At 44.5% G+C, this 23,767-nt stretch overlaps 1 protein-coding gene across 5 annotated transcripts; it reads left to right on the top strand.

The window, feature by feature from the left end:
* Positions 1-3,267: 3,267 nt before the first annotated feature.
* Positions 3,268-23,102, top strand: PCMTD2 (protein-L-isoaspartate (D-aspartate) O-methyltransferase domain containing 2). Of its 5 annotated transcripts, XM_033187078.1 has the most exons (7): positions 3,280-3,425; positions 6,357-6,472; positions 7,524-7,854; positions 12,206-12,308; positions 13,080-13,251; positions 15,678-15,801; positions 20,095-23,102. In XM_033187078.1, the coding sequence occupies exons 3-7, from the start codon at positions 7,548-7,550 to the stop codon at positions 20,472-20,474; spliced, it is 1,086 nt and encodes a 361-aa protein (XP_033042969.1). In that variant the 5' UTR covers positions 3,280-3,425; positions 6,357-6,472; positions 7,524-7,547; the 3' UTR covers positions 20,475-23,102. The 5 variants fall into 5 exon arrangements, with proteins under 5 accessions (XP_033042967.1, XP_033042969.1, XP_033042966.1 ...); XM_033187076.1 differs by lacking the exon at positions 6,357-6,472 and having other exon boundaries at positions 3,268-3,425; XM_033187075.1 differs by having other exon boundaries at positions 4,121-7,854.
* The last annotated feature ends 665 nt before the right edge of the window (positions 23,103-23,767 follow it).

Genomic DNA, 23,767 nt, shown 5'->3' on the forward strand with positions numbered 1-23,767 from the left:
GAATTTTTAACATGAACGGGCATGGAGTTCCAGTTGGGCATGATGAAAAAAATGTGGAGCTGGATAGTAGTGAGGTTGCACAAGAATGTCAGTGTACTTCATGTACATTTAAAAATGGTAAAAATGATAAATATTTTGTATATTTTACCATAATAGGAATAGTGTATTTTGAAGACAACAACATGACCTCCCACATGTGGCTCTAGCCACTTGCACTCCAGATACCTGGCCGCACCCCTGTCTTAGGCCCTTGCATGACCTTCCCTCTGTCCCGAGGCTCCTCTGCAGATAGGACAAAGATGAGTGGACAGATGCAAGGGGATAGGCAAGGGGACACTGAAGACATACTCAGAAAGCTCCCTGTGGCTGGGTGTGGGAGAAGCCTGGAGGAGGCTGAGAGTAGCAGTTAGATTCCTGTCCACGTTCCTGTGCTTACTACCAGCTGGTAAGTACAGGAAGCCAGCTAACCTCTTGTAGTTTCAGTTCCCTCATCTGTAAAATGGAGGTATCAGTGCCGTCAAGCCAAAGGGCACCAGGAACCTGCCTGTAATTGAATGAGTTGGGGATTATCTCTCATTGCAGTGAGAAGGATGCAGATCATGGAGAACTGCAAGGCATCTCAGTAACAGGTGTCGGGAAAACTTACTAAAGGTTATGGGCTTGAGTTGGGTGATTTTTTTCATGGATTAGATGTTGTCAGGAATTGGGGGAGTGGATGGGTGGAAAGGGCGGTTCTCTGGGCATCTCAGTAGATGTTATCTGGGAGAAGGCCAGGGCAGAGGGAGGCTCAGCTGTAGCTGGTAGAGGAGCAGGGGTCATTGCTACTAACTTGGAGAGGTTATGTCTTAGAGTTTGTGGGTGACACAGTGACCCTATTTTTGTTTGTGCTTAGACAAAATTATGATGTGGCCTTGGATCATGATGGTGCTTCTCTACAAAAGTATTTATGTCCAATAGGAGACCCCATGGCCTCCATCTGAGCGCCAGGCCAGTTCCTGATGTTATGGTCTACTTTTCTTCTTGGAGGTCATACTAGTACCTATTTCTTGGAAATAACTTATGTAGAGTGCTTAGTATGTACCCTGTGAAGGGTTATGAATGCTGATGGTAGTGGGAGCTGATATGGAGGGGAATGGAAGAGACACCTTGGAAAACCAAGCAAGAGTCTGAGGTTGTGGCAGGCCAGGTTTCACTAACACAGGCGTCCATTACAACTGTCCAGCACAGACTGAGTAGCCAGGTTAAACATTAAAAGCTGATTGAGCCAATGCCCTTATACAAAGGTTGGAATGTAACAAAGAGCCCACCAAGATTTTTGCCTAGGCTTTTCCTGGGCCTTGAAGCATGACAAGATAATGAAGGAACTCTTAACGGGACCCTTTTAGGATTAAACAAATTGTACTAGGGATCTGAAGAAACTCCCCAGGCCTCCACAGATAAGTATATGGGGGTCTAAGGGAACTGCCCATACCATTAGGATTTAGCAGGAGATAAGATAAGGGTAATCACCCTGGCACCTGGACCCATTTAGATTAAGTAAACTTACTGAGGCTCCAGGAGAGGGTCTTTAGGACTTAGATCTTAGTTATAGATTAGAAGAAGTTAATCACTATGTCTTTAGATGAATGCACATGTACACGTAGACATACAGCTTAGAAGGTATACAAGCTTCAGAAAACTTTGTAATTTTGAGTTGGTCTGGTGATAATTTCCAGGCCTTCTCCTTGTAACCGGTTACAGAAATAAAACCTCCCTTACTCCCCAGCTCACCGGCATCTTGTTTTTGGGCCAGGAGAAGTAGCAGCCCGACCCTCAGTTGGTTCCAGGAACCAAGGGAGTGTCTGAAGACAGCAGTGATGTGATCACATTGTTTTAGGAGGACCACTCGCCAGAGCCCAGGGGAGTGGTGGGAGGGGTGGGGAGAGGTGAGGGGAGCTGGGGCAGGCCAAGGAGGGATATATGGAGGACATGTCCCCTGGCAGTAGGAAGAGGGTCAAGGATGACTCCAGGGCTTCTGTAATTTGGAACAGAAGCTCTCAGGTGGAAGGACACTACCGAGAGCCCCATGAAGGTCATGAGGTGGTGGGCCATCTCAGGTCCGTGGATCCAGGACCACGGATCAACAAGAGAAGTGAGGTCTCCCTGGGACCACATAATGTGTTGAAGGCACCGGCCTGTGGTTTTCAAACTCTGCTCCCAAGTGGAGCTCCAGGGTCTAAGGAGGAATGCGGGGCAGGAGGGAGGCGAGGACAGGAGACCCAGGCCCACTCGTCCGCAGCAGTGACGCTGGCACTTGCTGCACATATGGGGTGGTTTGCATGGCTGTACTTGAAGAAAAGGTTCTGCAGCTAAAGCCCATCTGCAAAGCCTCACGCGAAGTTTGGGCAATGGGCTATGTGAACCCAGAAAATGTGAGACAGGTCTCAGTTAATTTAGAAAGTTTATTTTGCCAAGGTTGAGGACGCGCCCGCGACACAGCCTCAGGAAGTCCTGGCGACCTGTGCCCAACGTGGTCGGGGCACAGCTTGGTTTCATACATTTAGGGAGACATGATACATCAATCAATACATGTAAGAAGTACATCGCTTCGGTCTGGAAAGGTGGGACAACTTGAAGCAAAGGCAGGAAGACTCCAAGCGGGGAGGGAGCGTCCAGGTCACGGATAGGTGAGACACAAACACAAACCGTTACGTTCTTTAGAGTTTCTGAAGTGCCTTTCCAAAGGAGGCAAATCAGATACATATCTATCTCAGTGAGCAGAGGAGTGACTTTGAATGGAGTGGGAAGCAGTTTGCCCTAAGCTGTTTCCTGCTGGAGTTTTCCTTAGTGATCTTGGGGGCCCAGGATATTTTCCTTTCACAGCTGATTTCACAAAGCCGGCTGGGTAGGGGGGCCCCAGGGCCGGGTGGCCGTCCGGGTGGCAGGGCGGGGGTCCCAGGGCGGCTGTGCTTGGTGCTGGGAGGCCGCGCGAGGGCAGCGCCGGCCCCGAGTCAGCCGCCGCAGGGCACCCTGGAGATGCCGAACGCCCCCAGCCGTGGGTCAGCAAAGGCGTCTCAGGTGACCCTCAGGGAGGGCTTCTCAGGCAGCCTGTGCGGGGTCCGTCCTGGCTGAGCACTGCGCGGACGGCGCGCCCATGAGACCCGGACCCGGCCTAGGGCTCGGCGAGCTCTCAGCCGGGCGGGCGGACGCGGGCAGCCCAGGCGAGTGGGGCCCTCCCTGCGTCGCCATCACCCCTTTAAGTGCCAGGCCCGCGGCGCATGCGCAGTCAGGCCGTTGTGCGCAGGCGCAGAGGCGGAGGCGGCGGCTGTTTACGGCGGCCGAGGTTGGAGCGGCGCTGCCGGGCAGCGGACGCACGAGGGACGCCCCCGAGGAGCTGCAGGTCGCAGCCCAGGCGGTCCGAACCCGTCGGCCGGCCGAGCCTGGAGGTAGAGCCGCCGCCGCCGCCGCCGCCGCCGTCGTCGTCGTCGCCGTCCCCCCACCTCGGCCCGGCCTGCGGCGAGCGGGCGGTGTGTCCCCTCGGCCCCTTCCCTCGTCTTCCCCCACCCCCGGCACCCCTGCGCCCGGAGCGCTCCTCTGGGGGCCTCGCTCCTCCCCACCTCGGGCACCCTCGCTTCCCCCCAGCGGCCCCCAGGGCGCCCCGCCTTTCTCTCTCCGAGCGCTCGCGGTTTCCCTTCGGTCTCTCCCGGTGCCCGTTGCTCACTCACACTCTTGGGTCTGTTTAGTCCAGACCTGCAGCTTGTCCTTGACTTCCCAAGTGGGCAACGTTTGCAATTCCAAGGCAAGCCATGAGCTAAGGTTTAGAACAAAGTCTACCTTGGACCCTTTCAGAAGATGACAATTTTTAAAAAAAAGTTGTCCCCCCCGCCCCGTGCCTTGGAGGTAGTAAGAACTGGAGCAGAGCTCTGGGACTTCCATGCACGCATCGAAAGAGATCTTTGTTAGTTGGAGGAAGGAGAACTTGTCTGAGCTTCGTGCCTTTTGTTTTTGTGACAGGGTGGTGTCTCCCGAATGAATATTTGCTCCAGCGTTGCACCTCAAATAAGTCACCTAAGTATCCACGCCCTCTTTATCCACCCCCTTTACTCGTGTGCCTAGAATAGTTTTCGTTTTTCTTCTCCAGGGAATGGCTGAACAGCTCCGATCTGGGCATTTGATAGAATGTCATTCAAGAATGAGTGACGTTGAGGTGCCTATAAGCAACTCAGAAATTGTTGTGGCCGTGCTTGGGGGAAATAGAGCCCTACACTCAGGTGATGAGAGGAGACCTCAGAGGTGATGGGTCCAGGGCCTTTCTCCCTGTCCCACGCCAGCTCGTACCTCCAGTGGAACTTGGCTGGGATTGTCAAGAGCTCCTTTCATTCATGGCAACTTCATTTGTTAGAAAGCTTCTCTGTGTATTTAGTAGGCATTGTCTCCAGCATGTACCACTGGTCTGGCTTTTCTTAGGCCCATTAATAGTGTGCATGTGACAGCCTTTCAGGTACAGATGCTCCTTGACTTGTGATGGGGTCGCGTCCCAGTAAACACGTCGTTAAACCTGAAGTCGAACCATCCTAAGTCGGAGACCTTCTGTATTTGAAAAAAGTCCCTTTGCATTCCTTGTAGGAGTTCTGGTTTTCAAGGTGAGAAATCTGTTTGATCATTCTGCCCAAAGGAGATGTGGCTTTGGGTCCTTTTTCCCACTCATCTTCCACAATGAATTACTTTGTCCATATTACCCTTAAGAAGTGACATCCAGGTTGGAGTGTGGTCTTCTGTATGTAGCCTCCCAAAACCCCATTACCATAGCTTCATGCTTGTGTTGACACAGCCACAATCACAGCCTCCTCAGGTGTCAGTTCTGAGACCTTCCCATGCCTGTCACCACCCAGCAAGTGTCCCTCATGTGCCCTGGCAGTTGGCATTGTAAGGAGCAGCCAGGTTGTCATGCACTGTTGCTGGTTACTACAGAGTAGTGAAGTATAGTAAGGATTAATTACAGCAGATAATGTGCACAGTATCATCGAGTGCAGCATTCTAAAAATGATTCTACACTTTTACTTTGAAAAACTGGATTTGACTAGATTGTAGAATCTAGGTGAAAATGATAGGATTTGGTTTGGCAAAGAGCTTAGTTGTTGGTGTTTTTGGTGACATCGTGACTGATCACATCCCCAGTCAGTTGTAAACAGCGATGGTTTCCAGCGTAAGGGAGTGTTAGATTTTACCAGACAAAGATGGTAATAAATGTCAGATCCCACAGCTATTCACATGGACCCTACCAATGGCAGTAGATATAGAAAGGGTTGCCCCATAGTCAAAAGATTACCGGTGTGTTGTGTGGTAAAGAATGTTGCTGTCCTGAGTCTTTCTAAAAGCTGCATTGGTGTGGTATTAAAAACACAGGCCTTTTGCCATACAGTCCTGGGTTTGAATCCAGCCCCCTTCTCACAAACTGGCTGACGTGATCATGAACAAATTAACTGGCCAGCTCCAATTTGCTTCTTAATGTTGTGAAGTATAAATGAGGCCATGACTGACAGGTGGTACCTGGAAAAAGGTGCTTGTTTTTACTAAAAAGCTGTCCGAACTTTCCAGTTAAGACAGAGTTCAAAATAAGTGATAGTTACTTAATGGAAAATGAAACCTATCCAACATACAGTTTGAGGTTGCCTTCTAAAGATGTGGCATGGAGACAGAATGTCAGAACATTATTTACAGGCTTCTGGGTGAGGAGGTGGCTTTGACTGAGGAGGGTATGTGATTTCCAGCTCCTTTCCTAAATAGAACCTTAAGCATCCAAACACATGATTCCGCTTTTAACCCCTGACCTAAATTGTAAGATGACTGTGCCAGGCTAGGGGTGCAGCCTCAGAGCTAAGTGGCTTATCCAGGATTAAACTTGACCTCATTAGGACCTAATTCCATCTAAGTCTAAATCAACTGGCTGTGGACCATAATCTAACAAGGGCTCTGAAACAATTCAAAAAATTCAAAAAGGGTGTGAAAATTTAATGACTGGACCATCCTATTGATTTGCAAAACCTAATATTCAGCTCTAAAATCTTGAGTATGAAGTCTGAGTATTCCACCATAAAAATAGAAGAGAATTTGTGTTAAGCCATAGCCTTCACACTTTCTGTTCACTTGTAAGGAACTACGTGATTATTTTCATTCCTGGGAAAACCTCTCCCACCACTGTCACCTGTTGTGTACGTGGGTGTATATGAAATCTGCCCCCGGCCCCTCGCCACCCTGCAGTATTTCTTTACGATCCTCATTCTGCTGTTAGAAATCCAGAGGAATGTGAGGAGGAAAGCAAGTATAAACTTCATCATAATTATAACAGGTTGTTAAAAAGATTGTGTTCATTTCAGAAAATGTCTTCATGAGGTCTGGTGGTCTTTTCCCCCAACAATTTGTATCTGGTGTTTTGTAAAGCATTACCATTTTATGTGAAGTTAAAGCAGTTACTTTGAAAAAGTTACATGGGGTAAGTATAAAATTGGAAAGGATATTTTTGTAGTTTTAAGAAGAGTAAGACTTCTCCATATGAAAGTGTTTTCTTGTGAATTAGATGAAGCTACACTGTCTTTTAATAGTTAGGCTCAGAGGTGACACATTCTGTGCTTTTTCTTCTTGAAGGCAGCTTGGGAGAAGGTAAGACAAGTAGTTGTTCTTTTTAAAGAGTTGGGAAAGCTGCGTATCATGCAATTAAGAAGAGGCTGTAGGAAGTTCTGGTAGCAGCCCCTCCTACACCTAAACTTTAGCCAGGAAGCTGATTTTGCATTTGTTAGAAGGTATTTGTCACAATGTGTTCAATTTGGGAAGAGTGTTTACTTGCTTTTTTTGTCTAAAATTTGAACATCAAAATATCCAGATCAACAGGTCAAATGGATTGCTTGACTTGGGTGGGTATTTTTGTGTTATGGTGGGGATGTAGAGTTCCCAGATGTAATATCGGACACCACCTAAATTTTTTTTCTTTTTTCTTTTCTTTTTTTTGAGACAGAGAGAGTCTTTCTCTGTTGCCCAAGCTGGAGTGCAGTGGTACGAGCTGTGCTCACTGCAGCCTCTGCCTCCCGGGTTCAAGCGATTCTTCTCTCTCAGCCTTGTGAGTAGCTGGGATTACAGGCATCCACCAGCACGCCCGGCTAATTTTTGTATTTTTAGTAGAGACGGGGTTTTACCATGTTGGCCAGGCTGTTCTCGAACTCCTGACCTCAGGTGATCCGCCCACCTCAGCCTCCCAAAGTGCTGGGATTACAGTCATGAGCCACCGCACCCGGCTTAAATTTGAATTTCAAATAAATATCAAATAATTTTTAGTGTTGTTGTTTACCTGATTTTCCAATTGAACTGGGATTTTTTTTTCCTTCTAAATCTAGCATCTCTGGGTGGGGCGGGGGATGAGGTGGGTGTTGACAAAAGATAGTCTATTATTTTCAGAATTCAGAATTTGAAAGTGGTATCTGTTTAGAACTTTTATTGTTCTGCTCTTACCTTTAACATAAATCACTCTTTTTAAAAATTTTTAATTATAGTATTGCCTAAGTGTAATCTTGAACATGGGCGGTGCTGTGAGTGCTGGTGAAGACAATGATGAGCTGATAGATAATTTGAAGGAAGCACAGTATATCCGGACTGAGCTGGTAGAGCAGGCTTTCCGAGCTATCGATCGTGCAGACTATTATCTTGAAGAATTTAAAGAAAATGCTTATAAAGACTTGGCATGGAAGCATGGAAACATTCACCTCTCAGCCCCATGCATCTATTCAGAGGTGATGGAAGCCTTAGATCTGCAGCCTGGACTCTCATTTCTGAACCTGGGCAGTGGCACTGGGTACCTGAGCTCCATGGTGGGCCTCATTCTCGGTAAGTGTGGAAGGAGAGTCTGAAAACTCATCTGTCTCAGGGAAGGAGGTGTCTCCTTTGACAGAAAATGTAGTCCGCTAATGGCCCGCCTGGGTTGAGACCCCAGCCTTCCCAGTAGTTATCTGATGTTGACACATCACTGGGTGGTGGATGGAGAGAGGAGGGAGGAAGGCCTGCATGCATCTCATGGCCCCAGGTTCTCCAGGGGGACCTCTCCTGTTCTCTGTCCCCTCTGCCTGTACTGCCACAGCCTGTACTGTGCACCTGCCCTCTGGACAGTGGAGGACAAAGACAGTTGTGTAAATCTTGACCCCACTGTGATTTCTTGATTTAATTTTATCACTCAGTCTTCCTTGGCACTCCTTCTCTAAATCGATGGGAATTAACTTTAAAGTCCTTTCGGAGTACTTCTAAGCAGTTTTTTTTTTTTTTTTGACAGAATCGTGCTCCATCGCCTAGGCTGGAGTGCCGTGACACAAACATGGCCCACTGCAGCCTTGACCTCCTGGGCTCTAGCAGTCCTCCTGAGTACCTGGGGCCACAGGCGTGCACCACCACACCTGGCTAATTTTTAAAACTTTTTTGTGGAGATGGGGTCTTGGCGTGCACCGCCACACCTGGCTAATTTTTAAAACTTTTTTGTGGAGATGGGGTCTTGGCGTGCACCGCCACACCTGGCTAATTTTTAAAACTTTTTTGTGGAGATGGGGTCTTGGCGTGCACCACCACACCTGGCTAATTTTTGAATTTTCTTTAGAGACGGGGTCTCGCCATGTTTCCCAGGCTGGTCTCAAACTCCCGGGCGCCAGTTCTCCACCTTCCTCAGCCTCCCAAAGAGCTGGGATTACAGGCATGAGCCACCATACTTGGCCTGCTTTTTTGTCTTAATATTAAGAGTAATATCTATAGATTTTAAAATTAGTTTCAGGGATGGAAAGGATTTTACAGGTTATCTTATTTGAAGCTGTTTAGTGTATTTTCCCAAACAAATGAGTTGTGAGACTGCACGTGGGAATATGGCTGTTTTTAATAATAACAGATAACTAAGGAAAAACATCACTTGGTGCAAAATGCTACGGGGGCGGGGAAGGCATCTGTTTTTAACTCAGTAAGGTGGAAAGGTTTTGCCAGAGGAGTGGTAGGAGCTGATGTGTACTGTAAAACCTTGCTCGAAACAGGAAGCAGGGGCCAGGCTGCTGAGGCATGCTGGCTAAGACACTGGATGAAACCAGTGCAGAGAAGCTGGAGTCTGTATTTTTTCTAAATCCTGTTAGAACTGACAGGATTTACGGATGGACTGTATATGGTTGTGAAAGAAACATCAAGAATGTGGCTTGACTTGGTGGTTCATGCCTGTAATCCCAGCCCTTTGGGAGGCCAAGGCTGGAGGATCGCTTGAGCCCAGGAGTTTAAGACTGCAGTGAGCTATGATTGCACCACTGCACTCCAGCCTGGGTGACAGAGCGGGACCTTGTCTCTAATTGAGTTTTGTGGATATGGAATGAGAATTTTGTTTTTTTTCTCTAAGTCTGTATAAATTGGAATTTGGTGAAGTTTTGAGACCGATTATTTTGACTTTAGGCTATAGATTGCTACCTTCAGGTGTAAAAATGTGTAGATTTTTATAATGCTTTTTGACTTTAACTTCTCTTCGATTGAAACTGTTGTGATCCCTGTGCTTTGAGAAGAGAACATGGTGGCTAGGTTATTTATCATTTTTGAATTTGGGAATTGTGATTTCCTCCAATGTAGCTGAAAAATTGGAGCTATAGCTAAGGTAGAACCTTGGGGAGAAATAGGTGATCTAGCTGACTAGATTAGAAATGCTGTTGAAAAGAGCCAAAATGCTTAGGAAAAGATGACTTAAAGTAAGCCTGAAGTGGCCAGGCATGGTGGCTTCCGCCTGTAATATCAGCACTTTGGGAGGCTGAGGCAGGCAGATCGCTTGAGGTCTGGAGTTTGAGACCAACCTGGCCAACAAGGTGAAACCCTAGCTTTACCAAAAGTATAAAAAATTAGCCGGGTGTGGTGGTGCGCACCTATAATCCCAGCTACTCAAGGGGCTGAGCCTGGAGAATCGCTTGAACCTGGGAGGCGGAGGTTACAGTGAGGTTACAGAGATCGCGCCACTGCACCCCAGCCTGGGTAAAAGAGCGAGACTCCATCTCAAAAAGAAAAAAGGAAAGTAAGCCTGAAATGGCCTTGCCGTACTTGACATCCCCTAGAAGTTATAAGAAAAGGCCTTCCAACTTGATATTGTTGCTTCTCTTTTCTGAATCCCGTTTACTGGGAATTTCATTGGATTTTGGGAGAAGAGAGGTCTGAAGGAAGGAAGGCCTGTTTTCTGCTGCAATGGATGTGACATGCCGCTTTGATGCAGTTGGAGGAAGTGACTTCAGGGTTTGCTGTCATGGATGCATGTCTTGGCTGCGTCTCCAGATGCTGCAGCTTATTCAACCGTAACAGCACTTTGTGCAAAGCACTCCAGAGTGAAAGCTCATTGACTTCCCAGTGCCTGTGAATGTGGGTCTCTCATCTGACAGATTCTTTACTGTGACCCTTCATTGCCTTTCACGTGGTCTGAGCTGCATCCTGGGTCAGCCATGTTCCTGTGCTTGCTCTGTGGGCTCCTCTCCCCTTTGCTCAGGGCTGTCCTTGCCTTCGTTTGTCATCAACCAGGGGAGAATACAGTAGCTACTAAGAGATGGTGACTCATAAGTCACCTACCTGAAAAAATGCTGTGTGATTAGGAAGCAGGGCATGCCTGGGAGTGGCTCTGCCAGGGGAGGCCTTGCAGGTCTGGCTTCAGTGCCATATTCCAGTGCTGTGTTCCAGGTGCTGTGTTCCTGACACCCCCCAGCCACCCTGGGTCCTCCTTCCCCTGCTAGTCATCTTTTTATTAAGCAGGTGGGTTGAGATATTTGTGTTACTACTGTTTGGTGTTAAGCTTCTTGGGAATAGGACACATATCTCATATCTGTTATTAGAATTAACTGCTTATTAAGTGCTTGATAGTGAAGGTGAGGGGTCAGTGAAAATAAGATGAGTAGGAAAAATCAAGCAGCTATTTTTGGTCTCTGGCACAGTGGCAGAGTCGGGAATTGAAGTCGGGGAGTTGTCAGAAGGTCTTAACGTTCGGAGTAATTCAGGATTTCATGTTGTAAATAGTGAAAAGTTGAACTCTCAGGTAGGGTGTATTTTGATGAGGTAATGTTTTAGCAGCAGCTCTGTGTGCGAAATCTGTTGAGAGAGAAGAGCAGCAGGTACAGTTGTCCAAATGGGGGCCAGGGAAGCCTTGGCCTGGGCTGGTGACTCCTGTACTAGGAGGGCCCGCATGGTGCACAGGTGTGGGATGCACAGAAGGTTGCTCGTTTCTCAGCATTTCTGTGAGATCGTAGGGTCCAGTGCTGCATGATCCCTGTGGTAGATCCGTCTACTAAGTAAAGTCCTACGTGCCCTATTGATTTTTACATGTAGACTTAAAAAGTTGATGTGTAACTTACCCATAGTAAATGAACAAGTGTGAAGTGTGAATTCTGGTGGACTTTTACATGTGCATCCACCTCTATATAAACTCCACCCGGAGCAAGATACAGAGTGGAATCAGCACCCCAGAAGGCTCCCATGCCCCCTCCTCCTTCTAGAAAGGTCCCCAGTGTTGCACCTTCCAGAAAGGTGATGACGGTTTTGCCTTTGTCAGTACAGACAAATTTTGCCTGATTTTTACCTTCGTGTAAGTGGATTCCCACAACAGAGAGACTCATCTAAGTTGAGTGTCAATACTGTGTTCCCAGTTAATGTAGGGGCAGTTTTATATGGAGGGAGCACTTTCATCACTAAGTGGGCTTGTAACATTTCTCAGTTTTATTTCAAATTACTGATAAACATCCTTTGATATAAACAATGTTTCATTGTGACTTGGAAGCATAGTTTTCTCTTAATGATGATGATTGAACCCTGTTTTGTGAATATTGTAATGCACACATCTGAGTGTTTTGGGAAACTTTTCAGGGAAAACAGAATCGTCTTAAATGTTACCTGTGGACAAACAGGTGAGGCCTGTGTCAGTTGCACTTGCAGATACATGTTTCTTCTTTAGTTCATTAGTAAGACTTGAACACTTGGTTTGTTTCCATTTTCAAATGATTCTTTAAAAGTTTGAGAGCAGAGAAGCCCAGGCCCCAAGTATTTATGCTGTGGTGAGCCGTGATCATGTGATGAGACTTCAAAACTTGGTGAATGTCTGCAGTTGCAGATGCTAAATCAGATGCGTCGCAGTTGGTAGAAGTAAACAAATGAGCAGGAGCTCTTGCTCTGGTTCTACATGTTTTCTTCTTCTTAAACCTTTTAGGTCCTTTTGGTGTGAACCATGGGGTAGAACTTCACTCTGATGTGATAGAATATGCAAAGCAGAAACTGGACTTCTTCATCAGAACAAGTGATAGTTTTGACAAGTAAGATGAAATACTATCCATTGGCGCAGATAATGTGAAGTATAATTTTACAAAGTTTTGCTCAGATAGAAAGAAATCAGCTTATTAGTGTTCAAGTGGTAGCAAACGTAATTAAACTGTGGTAGGATGATCCTATGTGCCTGTTCTAAGTTTTAAAAAATATTCTGTGTTTTTGAGGGTTTTAGGGTATTTTAAACTGTTACACCTACATAAGGTAATTTCTGACCAATATAAGAATAGAAGAAAACAGAAAATGTTCATTTGCTCAGTATTCATGTTTCCTATTTAAGACGACTTTTTACCACCTAATTTTTCCTAAAATGAAATTGTTGCACTTTTCTTTAAACAGTATATATGACTAGCTTTTGCCATTGTAAAATGAGACGTTAAAGTTCTTATTTTAGGGATTAAAATTTCTAGAAACACCAAGTGCAGCCTCACCACGCCCACATCTCACTCATTGTGTTAATAGATCTCACATGGGATGGTAGGAAGACGACAGAGACAACAGGGATTGCAGATTGTGTTAAATATGGATAATACTTTTGATACTCACTTTCATACTGTTTGGCATTTCTAGAGTTCTCGTTATATAGTGTAATTCTTTTTGGAAGTAATTCTTGGACATTCGTAATTCTTTTCTTCCAGCTCCTTGCTCTGTAAACTATGTTACGTTGCTGTGGGATTTTAACCTATGGTTAGCATAGGTTTACTGTATAGACTTGTTGCAATGTGATACCTTTAGTTGCAAGAAGCATTTTTTACTTCCAGGTTTGACTTCTGTGAACCTTCCTTTGTTACTGGGAATTGCCTGGAGATTTCTCCGGATTGTTCTCAGTATGATCGTGTATACTGTGGGGCTGGTGTGCAGAAAGAACATGAAGAATACATGAAGAATCTTCTCAAAGTGGGAGGGATCCTTGTCATGCCACTGGAAGAGAAGGTCAGATTCCCTTCATAACTGACATTTTTGCACACTGTTTACCAAGGTCTGTTCTGGGCAGTTTATGTATACTTACTCTTTTAACAATTTCCTGCATTTCATAAATGAGGAAACAGAGGCAGGGACAGGTGAGGGAGATGCCAGGTCATGCACGTACCCTAGGTGGGGCCAGAACCTGACTCAGGTGGGTACTTCAGAGCCTACACATGAAACCCTTTTTCTCCACCTTCCTTCTCTCCCTCTTCCTTCCCCTTCTCCTTCCCCCCTGCTGTTCTGAGTTTTAATTCTAATTGTTAATCTATTATAATTATTCTGTTATTAGAATTATATATAACATTATTAGAGTAATTCTATTCTCATCATTAGCCTAATTGTTAAATGCCTTGATGTTATGCACTTTACAGGAATCCTTTGCTTTGTGAGAGTCTTGTCCAAGTTTGCTATTTGGTCATGCATGTTTGTCTGTGTTACTGTATTTCACTGTGAAAAACAGTTTATAGTAAATGAACAGATTATTCAGACATGAATTGGTCACCAAGAAGAATGTCTCCCAGTCACAAAGAACTAGGGAAACACTAATAGTAAAAAATAGGAGGTTTTAATTGTTTCAATAAAAATTTGGAGATGAGATCTTGCTCTGTCATTCAGGCTGGAGTACAGTGGCTTGATAATAGCTGACTATAACTTCAAACTCCTGGGCTCAAGTGACCTTCTGCCTCAGCATCCAAGTAGCTGGCACTGTAGGCACGTGCTGCCATGCCCAGCTAAATTTATTTAATTAAATTAATTAATTTATTTAATTACAGACGGAGTCTCACTCTGTTGCCCAGGCTGGAGTGCAGTGGCGCGATCTCGGCTTAGTGCAACCTCCGCCTCCCAGGTTCCAGCGATTATCCTGCCTCAGCCTCCTGAGTAGCTGGGATTACAGGTGCGCGCCGCCACACCCAGCTAAGTTTTGTATTTTTAGTAGAGACGGGGTTTCACCACGTTGGTCAGGCTGGTCTCGGAGCGCCTGACCTCGTGATCCGCCCGTGTCAGCCTCCCAAAGTGCTGGGATTACAGGTACAAGCCACTGCACCCAGCCTAATTTTATTTTTTTAGTGACGGGCTCTCACTGTGTTGCCCAGGCTGATCACAAACTCCTGGCCTCAAGCAGTTGCCTCACTTCAGCCTCCAGAGTTGTTGGCATGAGCCATCACACCTGGCAGAATATTGTTTTAAATGTCTTTGCTTATACAAGTGAAATTACAGGTCTTTGTTGCTATACAGAAATGCATTGGATTTTTTATTGGAATTGTGTCATCTCGATTAGTTTGAGGATTGTGGACATCTTTACAGTGTTTCATCTGCTTATGTAGAATATGAAATGGGGTTTATAGTTTTATTTAAGGTTTGATACATCATTTATTGATTATATGGAAATACTTGTTTTTCATTATAACGACATTCTTTTAAAAATGTTTAAACATATGTTTTGCTGCTATAGAAGAATGTTTGTTGATATTTGCTTAGTACATGGCTACTTAATCCTTTAAGTTATGAGATTTGTGACATAGAATCTTATTTTTTAGAGGATTGCCTGACTTAGATATTTTTAGAAAAGGCCAGCAGGTAATCATAGCATGAAAGAACTGACCAAAAATAGTTTTGTGACCTGTGTAGGCCACTTGGAGACTGACCCAGCTACACAGAGCACATAGAGGGTCCTGTCTCATTGTGTTCTCTGGTGCTGCTAATACTTGAATTCAAAAGAAATGTTTTGATGACCTACACTGGATTATGTTAAGCCACCAGATTCCGGTGCTTTCGTCGGGGTGCTCTCAGGGCAAGGCTCACTGAAACACTTCAGTGTTTGTCTCCAAAGCATGAGGATAATCGCCTAGGCATCCAAGATGACAAGTTTACATTTAAAAAAGTAACAGGGATTCTATAACAGTATCTGTGACTACAGTGCCTATCAGGAGTTAGGCCCGCCGCCCCCCGCCCCCCGCCCCCAGTAACAACAGGTCAGGATTCAGTTGGTTATTAACATATCTTTAATTACTTTATACTTTAGAACAGACCCCCTTTTCACCCTCAATGTTGACTTTTTTGGAGAGTGCTAGAGCATTGTCTTACAAGAATCCTCACATTCTCTATGTGATTGTTTCCTCTTGCTATCCTATAACTAGTTTCTCTATAATATTATAATTTCTGTAAACAGAAGTTAGACCTAGGGCCTGAATATATTCAGGTTAAGCATTTTTGCAGGAATATTCATAAGATAGATGTACTTCATGGCACATCACATTAGGGGTCCATATGTCAAGATATTTCATTTTATTGTAAGCGTATCTATGTATTTTTTTAGTATGTATAGGAATGATTAAATATGAGCTATTCAGTAGCCAAATCTTTTGAATATTCTCATTTTGTCTCTGGGATAGTTGACTAAGATAACGCGCACGGGTCCTTCAGCTTGGGAAACCAAAAAGATTCTTGCTGTTTCTTTTGCTCCTCTGATCCAGCCCTGCCATTCAGAGTCAGGAAAATCAAGACTTGTCCAGTTACGTAAGTATACCAGTCTTATTTTATCTTTTAGATCTTTTTCGTCTCGTTAGATTTTAAAAGGCAGCAAAGCTTACAAAGAACCTTTTGATATTAAAAAGCACCACTCCCATGCTGAAACTAAAATTCTACAAGCAATTTCAGGCATTAAAAAAATTATAATCTATTTTTAGCCTATTTCAGGTTATTTTAGCCGTCGTTTAAATCTACAAAGAGCTGTTGCTGGTCACGCCATTGAAAGTTGAGGACCCACATAAAAGGGAGCTCGTTTTGCCACATGGGAGACTGAGCCTCTTTGCCACTTCCGCTGGGAGAGGTCTTACAGAGAGAGCCATCGAGAGGGCTCCTACAGAGTCCTGGGGCATCTGTTCCCCAGGGCACCAAGCGCCTGCCGCCTCATGGGTAGACAAGGGCAGAGAACACGTTCCAGCTAATCTGCTGGGGTGGATAGGAGACTTTCCGTGGAACCCTACACAGCCGAGCCTTTGTGTGTCACTGTTTCAGGGTGCAAACTGAGCAAGGAACTGATGCCAGGGCCAGCACGACAGCAAAACCTCCTGATGTTTTAAAATTTAAACAACTCACACAGAAATGAGAGTTCCAACTGATTTTATTTAAAATAAAACTATCAGGATGCTCTCTGATCATTTAGAAAAGTTGGAAAATGCAAATTTTAGGAAGGGAAATGCAAATAATAGGAAGGGAAAAGTTTTACATAGTCCCACCACTCAGAGACAATACATTTTGGCAAATCTCTTCCAGAAAGGTTTTTTGGTTTATTAGGAATCATCTATTACATGATTACACTTTGCTTTGGTCTCTACTAAGTACAGGTTCTAAGAAATAGACACGGTTCTTGAAATTTGATAATGAGCAACAATAGGACATGCAAAACGGCTGCAGTAATTAGGGAAGGTTTGGCAGAGGATGATGTTTGTGCTCGGCCTTCAAGGGCAAAAAGCAATTCCCTAAAGAGAGGAGAAAGTGGAGAAAAGTGGCAGCAATGGTAGGGCAGAAATCAAAATGCATGTTCCCTGTATAGTCAGAGTTAGGACTGGTGGGAGAAACTACTGGTATGTAGGTTAGAACTGGGTTTATCATGTTGGCTGGGGAGAGCGATCAGATGCTTCAAGTAAAAGATCCTGAATAAGCCTGGTGGTCAGGTGGAGGGTGAATCTGTCAAATGCATGCTCCAAAAATCTCACCAGAATAATGTTTTTAAGTAACTGCTGCTCTTGGTTGGGAGGTCACCAGCTTCCAGAGCCTTAACAGAGTTTGGGAAGGCAAGGGCATCTTTGGGGTATTTGAGACTTTTTGAGGGTCTGGTTGAAAATGAGTCTTTCCCTGTGAGGGCTTCATCTGGCCTGATTAAGAATCATGACAATGTGGTGGGCAGTTTGGATGCTTGTTTTGCGGAGATGGTTTTGAAGAGAGTGTTAGATAATCAATATTAATGTGATGCTTTTAGAGTTTCTGAAGTGACCCATTGGGTTATTTGCAACTTTTCTTTTCCTGGGCCAGAGTTTCCTAGACTAGTAAAGTCATGTTCGTGAAGACAGTGGAATAGAAAACTGAGTATAGACATACGTGATACTGGATCATGTGAGTGTAGATGCGTGGTGTGGGGTGTGTAAGTTTAGACCTGCATGATACGGGGTCAGAGTGAGTGTAGACGTGCGTGATGTGGGGTCATGAGAGTGTGGACGTGCACAGTGAGGGGTCATGACTGCGGACATTTGCAGTGTGCGGTCACGTGTGTGGGTGTGCGTGGTGTGGGGTCGTGTGAGTGTGGGCACGCGTGGTGTGGAGTGATGAGTGCGAGAGTGCACCGTGTGGGGTCGTGAGTGTGGGCGTGCATGGTCTGGGGTCATGGGTGCAGGCATGCGCGGTGCGGGGTTGTGTGAGTGTGGGCGTGCACGGTGTGGGGTCGTGACTTGAGGTGTGCACGGTGTGGGGTGTGAGTGCGGGCATGCACGGTGTTGGGTCATGTGAGTGTGGGCACACGTGATGTGGGGTCATGTGAGTGTGGGCGTGGATGGTGTGGGGTCGTGAGTGTGGGCGTGCATGGTATGGAGTCATGGGTGCAGGCGTGTGCTGTGTGGGGTCATGAGTGCGGGCGTGCACGGTGTGGGGTGTGAGTGTGGGTACGCGTGATGTGGGGTCATGTAAGTGCGGGCATGCACGGTGTGGGGTTGTGAGTGCATGGTGTGGGGTCGTGTGAGTGCGGGCACGTGTGATGTGGGGTCGTGTGAGTGCATGGTGTGGGGTCGTGAGTGCGGGTGTGTGCGGTGTGGGGTGAGTTCGGGCGTGCACGGTGGGGGTCATGTGAGTGCGGGCATGTGCGGTGTGGGGTCACGTGAGTACGTGTGAGTGTAGATATGTGTGGTGTGAGTTGGATGGGTTAGCTTTCAGATTGAATGGACACAGGTCACATTGGAAGCAGGAACCAGTGGAAAGCTGTTGAAATTTTCCAGGCGAGATATAAAGATGAAAACTAAGAGACTGGCTTCTACAGTAGAGAAGATTGAATGATACATACAATGATACAGTCCTTCGGAGGAAGGACATGTGAGGTGTTCATTGTTTGTTGTAGACCTGGGTCTATGGGAGGCTCAGGATCCTGGTCAGGACTGGATTAGAACCTTGGGAGCTATTGGCTGGCCTCTGTTATTTAAAGCCACAGAATAGATGTAAAACCAAGGACTAGCAGTCATACCGAGAGGGGGAGATGGTGGAAATTGGAACCTTAGGGAGCATCACTGGGCTGGATGGAAGAGGAAGAGCCTGCAAGAGAAAAGAGCTGTGGAGGTCAGAGGGAGCAGCTGTGCCTTGGGCCAGGTAGCAGTGAGCCACGTTCCTTATCCCAAGCCGACACCTTGGAGATCTGGAGAGGCCAGAGCTGAAGGCTGTGACCCTGAGGGCCTCGGAAGGAGTTGTTTCAGCCTCTTGGGGCAACAGCTAGATCCCAGTGCTCTGGAGTCATATTTCTAGATGTGAGATGATGAAGGAAGGATGGCTGTACTTGAGGAGGGAGCTGGGTCACAGATGGGGCAAGAGGCATGATCGTGGTGTTCGGTGAGGAGACAGGATTGAAGACAAAGGAAGTGCCAGAGCCTGTCCTGGAGAAAGGAGAAGGGACCTCTTGTCGGTGGCGTCAGAAAAGCAGGAAAGGTTGAAGGGAGAAGGTGCTACTTACTGCCTTGGGCCTGGGACACAAGCCTGTTTGAGGGTTTCCGAAGAACAGTGGAGATGGCTGAGATTCTCTGCAGGCCTTTCTGATTTTGGTGATAAATGTGTACAACACAAGAGCTCTCCCTGTAGTGCAAACTGTTGTTCTTTGGAGAAGTTGAGTACTGGAGGGGAAAAGTGATGCTGATTTATTTTTATTAATGATATATAATTAATACTGAACTATAAGTTTAATGTAATTTTCCCTTTGAGAAATACTGCCTGCATGAAATTGTGAGCTTTAATTGTCAAATGTTCTTTCTCCTTGGTGTGGAGTTTTTGCTTTTTCTGAAAAAAGTTTGGATTTGCATTTCTGTACTTTAATAAAAATGGAACAAATATTCAATGTGTGAATAACTATGAAAATAGTAATAGATAAAAGAATATTAGGCTGGGCACGGTGGCTCACGCCTGTAATCCCAGCAGTTTGGGAGGCTGAGGCGGGTGGATCACTTGATGTCAGGAGTTCGAGACCAGCCTGACCAACATGGTGAAACCTCGCCTCTACTAAAAATACAAAAATTAGCTGGGCATGGTGGCAGGTGCCTGTAGTCCCAGCTACTGGGGAGGTTGAGGCGGGAGGATCACTTGAACTCAGGAGACGGAGGTTGCAGCAAGTGGAGATCACACCCTTGCACCCCAGCCTTGGTGACAGAGTAAGACTCTGTCTCAAAAAAAAGAATGTTGGAGACATATTCACTCTATTACTAGTAGGTGGGTATGAATCTACACATGAACGTGCAGATAATAGAAGAATGAAACTAGGCTGTCAGGAAAACAAACTGTAACCCAGGTGTTGATTCCAGCACTGATTGATATAGCCAAGCAATATTGCTTCCTTTCCCTTTCCAAGTTAAGAATGGATGCATTTGAAAATGTCTTCTGAAAAGTACCATATGATTGTAATCAGAGCACTAATTGACGTTTGCTTGGCCTGCTCTCATATTCCTTCAACATATTCATAGCTTTGCCAGTTAATTCAAATGAAGTTACGGGTCTTAGATGTGTAGGCATTGTGGTCGTGTCGCTCAGATGAGTTTGACTGTGTCTCATTCTTTTGTGCCGCAGCACCAGTGGCAGTTCGCAGCCTCCAGGACTTGGCTCGCATTGCCATCCGGGGCACCATTAAAAAGGTTATTCATCAGGAAACTGCGAGCAAAAACGGAAACGGACTAAAGAACACCCCCAGGTTTAAACGAAGGAGAGTTCGCCGCCGTCGAATGGAAACGATTGTCTTTTTGGACAAAGAAGTCTTTGCCAGTCGGATTTCCAACCCCTCAGATGACAACAGCTGTGAAGACTTGGAAGAGGAACGGAGGGAAGAAGAAGAGAAGACCCCGCCTGAAACAAAGCCAGACCCCCCAGTGAACTTCCTACGCCAGAAGGTCCTGAGCCTCCCTCTGCCAGATCCCCTGAAATACTACTTGCTTTATTACAGAGAAAAATAAGTCTCCTGTTTGAAAGGGGGAAATGAGGAAGAGCGGATTGCTGAGTCTGAAGTTTGTGCTGCCTACGTGCTGTTGAACCTGGAGGCAGATGTTGCGGGGGAGGGAACTGCTGGGCTCGTCCACATCATGGGTTTCTTCTTCTGGTTCCTGACTGGCCTCTAAAATTGTATTCAGTTGTATGATTTCTGTACGTAATTCCACAAGACCTTCATTGCATAGAAGATTGTTTTCCCAAAGTGTAGAGAATCTTCATAGAGAAAAAGAGAAGGCTGTTTCTTTTTCGGCTCTGATGAAACACTAAAGTGTGTGTAAGAGAGACTGTTTGACGACCGTCCCTCATACAACATGCACGTTACTCCCTAAAAATGAAAACCGAGTGGAAACTAACCTGTGTTGCTTATAAAGTGTGAAAGCACAAGCTTATAAATGTATGAAATCTTTTCTGGGTGTGACGCACCTGCATCCAAGTTTGAATTTTTATGATATGTGCCACTTAGTTACTGGCACTGAGTATCATTGAATTTTAGTTTCTAGTGGGGAAACATTATTGAGAAGCCCTCCCTTACTTTAAGTAAGTTAATTAAATCTTATGTGAGTTGTCAGTTGTAATTTTTCAAAGGAAAAATTTTGATGGGGTGGAGGAATGAACTGCCAGATAATCTTTCTTGAATTCCGGGAGAATTCCAAAGAGGTTTTTTTTTTTTTTTTAATGACATCTTTTGATACCTTTAAAAGAATTACTGCCACGTAATCCTTAAAAGAATATCCTGGAAAAGGAAGCGAGTTTTTTCCTGTGTGTGAGCAGTAAGCGAAGGTACATGTGCCGTAACCTTAGGGATGATTCTTTACCCAGGTTTAAAGATCATCATGGTTTTCCAAGGTGTTGACACCCTCCATCCTCAGAGCAGGTAGAAAGTGTTAAATAGACTGGGACTCGAGGTAGAAAGGAATTAGACTGGGGACTCTGGTGGACAGCCTGTGCTTTTTGACTTCAGTTTGCTATTTTTCTGCGATCACATTAGAGTACTGATTCATAGAGTCTATCTTTTATAATTCTGGAGAAAGAGATTTGTTAGTTTTGTAATTTTTTTGTAAGAGCAAATGTATGTATTTTAGTAGCTCCATTGATGAGAACAGTGTAACTCACACTGACTTGTGGTATCAGCCTTCTCTGAGCCTTGTGTGTGGAGAGCTTTCTATCTTACCAAGTGGTAGGGCTAAAAGAACAGCAGCGTTTTTGGTAGTCACATAGCAGAATGATCAGAGTTACATTGCTTATTCCAAAACATTGGTTCTTTTTAAAACATTTTTTTTTACCCAAAGAAAAGAATAATATAAATTATTAACAATAAACATAAATTCAGTGTGTCGATGTAGGATTCGGTATCCAGAGTTTATTGTTAATCTTAATCCTCAGCTTCTTGGGAGTTGCTGAGCTTCAGTGTCTCTGTGGTTTCGCCACGTTAGCTGAGCTCTGATTATTTCGGATCTTTTCTGCTTTTTTAAGAAACTGAGTCATTTTTACCACACAATCCAGTTTGCATGTATAGCTGGGAAATGTGTATTGCTCTAGATTGGCCAGTTTAAGTCATTTTAAAGAAAGTTAGTTCATAGTTACTGCCTTTTAACTCATAGTCAAGCTTCATTCTTTCAAAGACAAAAGTGTGATTTACATTTACTTGCTAATATTTTGTAGTTTGGAGATCCTTGTGGGCATTATTCTAACATGTAGACACTTGGAAATTTTTGGACATAATATTAAATGAGTGGTATCTGTGAAATTGGTTATATTAGGTGGCTTGACTAGTTTTTTTTCTATAATTGTATATGGACTGCATTTCTTAAAAAACCGCATATGCCTTTATGCTAGATTGTAAAAAAAATTGTATTACAATGCATAAGACATGTTTTCCCCTCATATGCTAGACTTTTCCTAGCATTTCGTATTTCTGTGTTGTCAGTGTGTGATTTTTAAACCAGAATTTGGTTTAAAAAAATATGGTTATAATATATGTGAGAAATAGTTTGGCGTTTACCTTTTGAAAATAAAGGATTGTAAGTAAGGTTTCCTGCGCACCTTATACCAGAATTCAATATAATATAATACACTACTTTCTGTTTTCAAACAGATAAATCATAATATAGTCTGTGTTGTCTGTAAGATCTATCTCGTAAACCACGTTCTTGACAACCATTTACTTTTGAGTAGTTTGTATTTTAATATGTGACTTCTGTCTTGAAAAGTAGTATAGCCATAGACCTGTGCAAAACAAATTTCAAGTTTATAGATATTAAGTTTGTAATTAAAGAATCAAATGTGTATGTAAAAATACTTTTTACCAGTCTGGAACTTGGGAAAAATCCAAGGAATTTGCAACATAGATTTTAATGAGCTGGTAAACACAAATCATGTCAATAAAGGTAGTCAGGATATTTTATCCTTAGCATTGCTTCTGCCTCCTTGTGGGATTCGAGTTCTTGAATATGTTCTTTTCAAAATCTTAAGAACCTTTTTTCATTATTAACGTGTTTACTTTCAGCAAATATTTGTATTACTGCTTGATTCTGTGAAATTCACAGTAGATGTAGAGAAGGCATTATTTTTCATTAATGTGAAATTGGAATGGACAAATGGAGAAGTGGCTAGCTCCAAGTACATAAGAGAATAGGGCCTTGAAGATTGCCGTTAATGTTTTTGGCGTAATTTTCCCACATTCAACTTTTTAAGGGGCAGACATTTTTTTTTGTTTGTTTTCAGTTATCTGTTCAGAGCACAAATGTTGTTTAGATCTTGAAATTCTGGGACCAGTCTCCCAAAGAGCTTATATTTTCTTTTTTATTGTATGTTCCTGTTGGGATATTTTTTACATTCTGCCTTCCAATTTTTTATTTTGGCAGTTATATATTTTAAGATAATTTCATGCTGTCTTTACTGATCTCTGAATTTTCCTTCCTGCTGTATTCATCAGGGTTCTTCAGAGGGACAGGACTAATAGGATATATATATATATATATGAAAGGGAGTTTATTAAGGAGTATTGACTCACAGGATGGCAAGTTGAAGTCCCACAATAGAACATCTGCAACCTGAGGAGCAAGGAAGCCAGTCTGGGTCCCAAAACCTGAAAAGTAGGGAAGTCGACAGTGCCGCCTTCCGTTTGTGACTGAAGGCCAGAGAGCCCCTTTCAAACCACTGGTGTAAATCCAAGAGTCCAAAAGCTGAAGAACTTGGAGTCCGAGGTCAGGAAGCAAAGCATGGGAGAAAGATGGAGGCCAGAAGACTCAGCCAGTCT

The sequence above is a fragment of the Trachypithecus francoisi genome, unplaced genomic scaffold, assembly GCF_009764315.1.
Source record: "Trachypithecus francoisi isolate TF-2019V2 unplaced genomic scaffold, Tfra_2.0 Lachesis_group21, whole genome shotgun sequence".
Lineage (NCBI taxonomy): Eukaryota > Metazoa > Chordata > Mammalia > Primates > Cercopithecidae > Trachypithecus > Trachypithecus francoisi.

Coding starts and splice junctions, on each gene's coding strand:
- PCMTD2 (XM_033187076.1), top strand. CDS start 7,548: ATGGGCGGTGCTGTGAGTGCTGGTGAAGACAATGATGAGCTGATAGAT. Junction 7,855..12,205: donor CATGGTGGGCCTCATTCTCG/GTAAGTGTGGAA, acceptor TAAACCTTTTAG/GTCCTTTTGGTGTGAACCAT. Junction 12,309..13,079: donor ACAAGTGATAGTTTTGACAA/GTAAGATGAAAT, acceptor TTTTACTTCCAG/GTTTGACTTCTGTGAACCTT.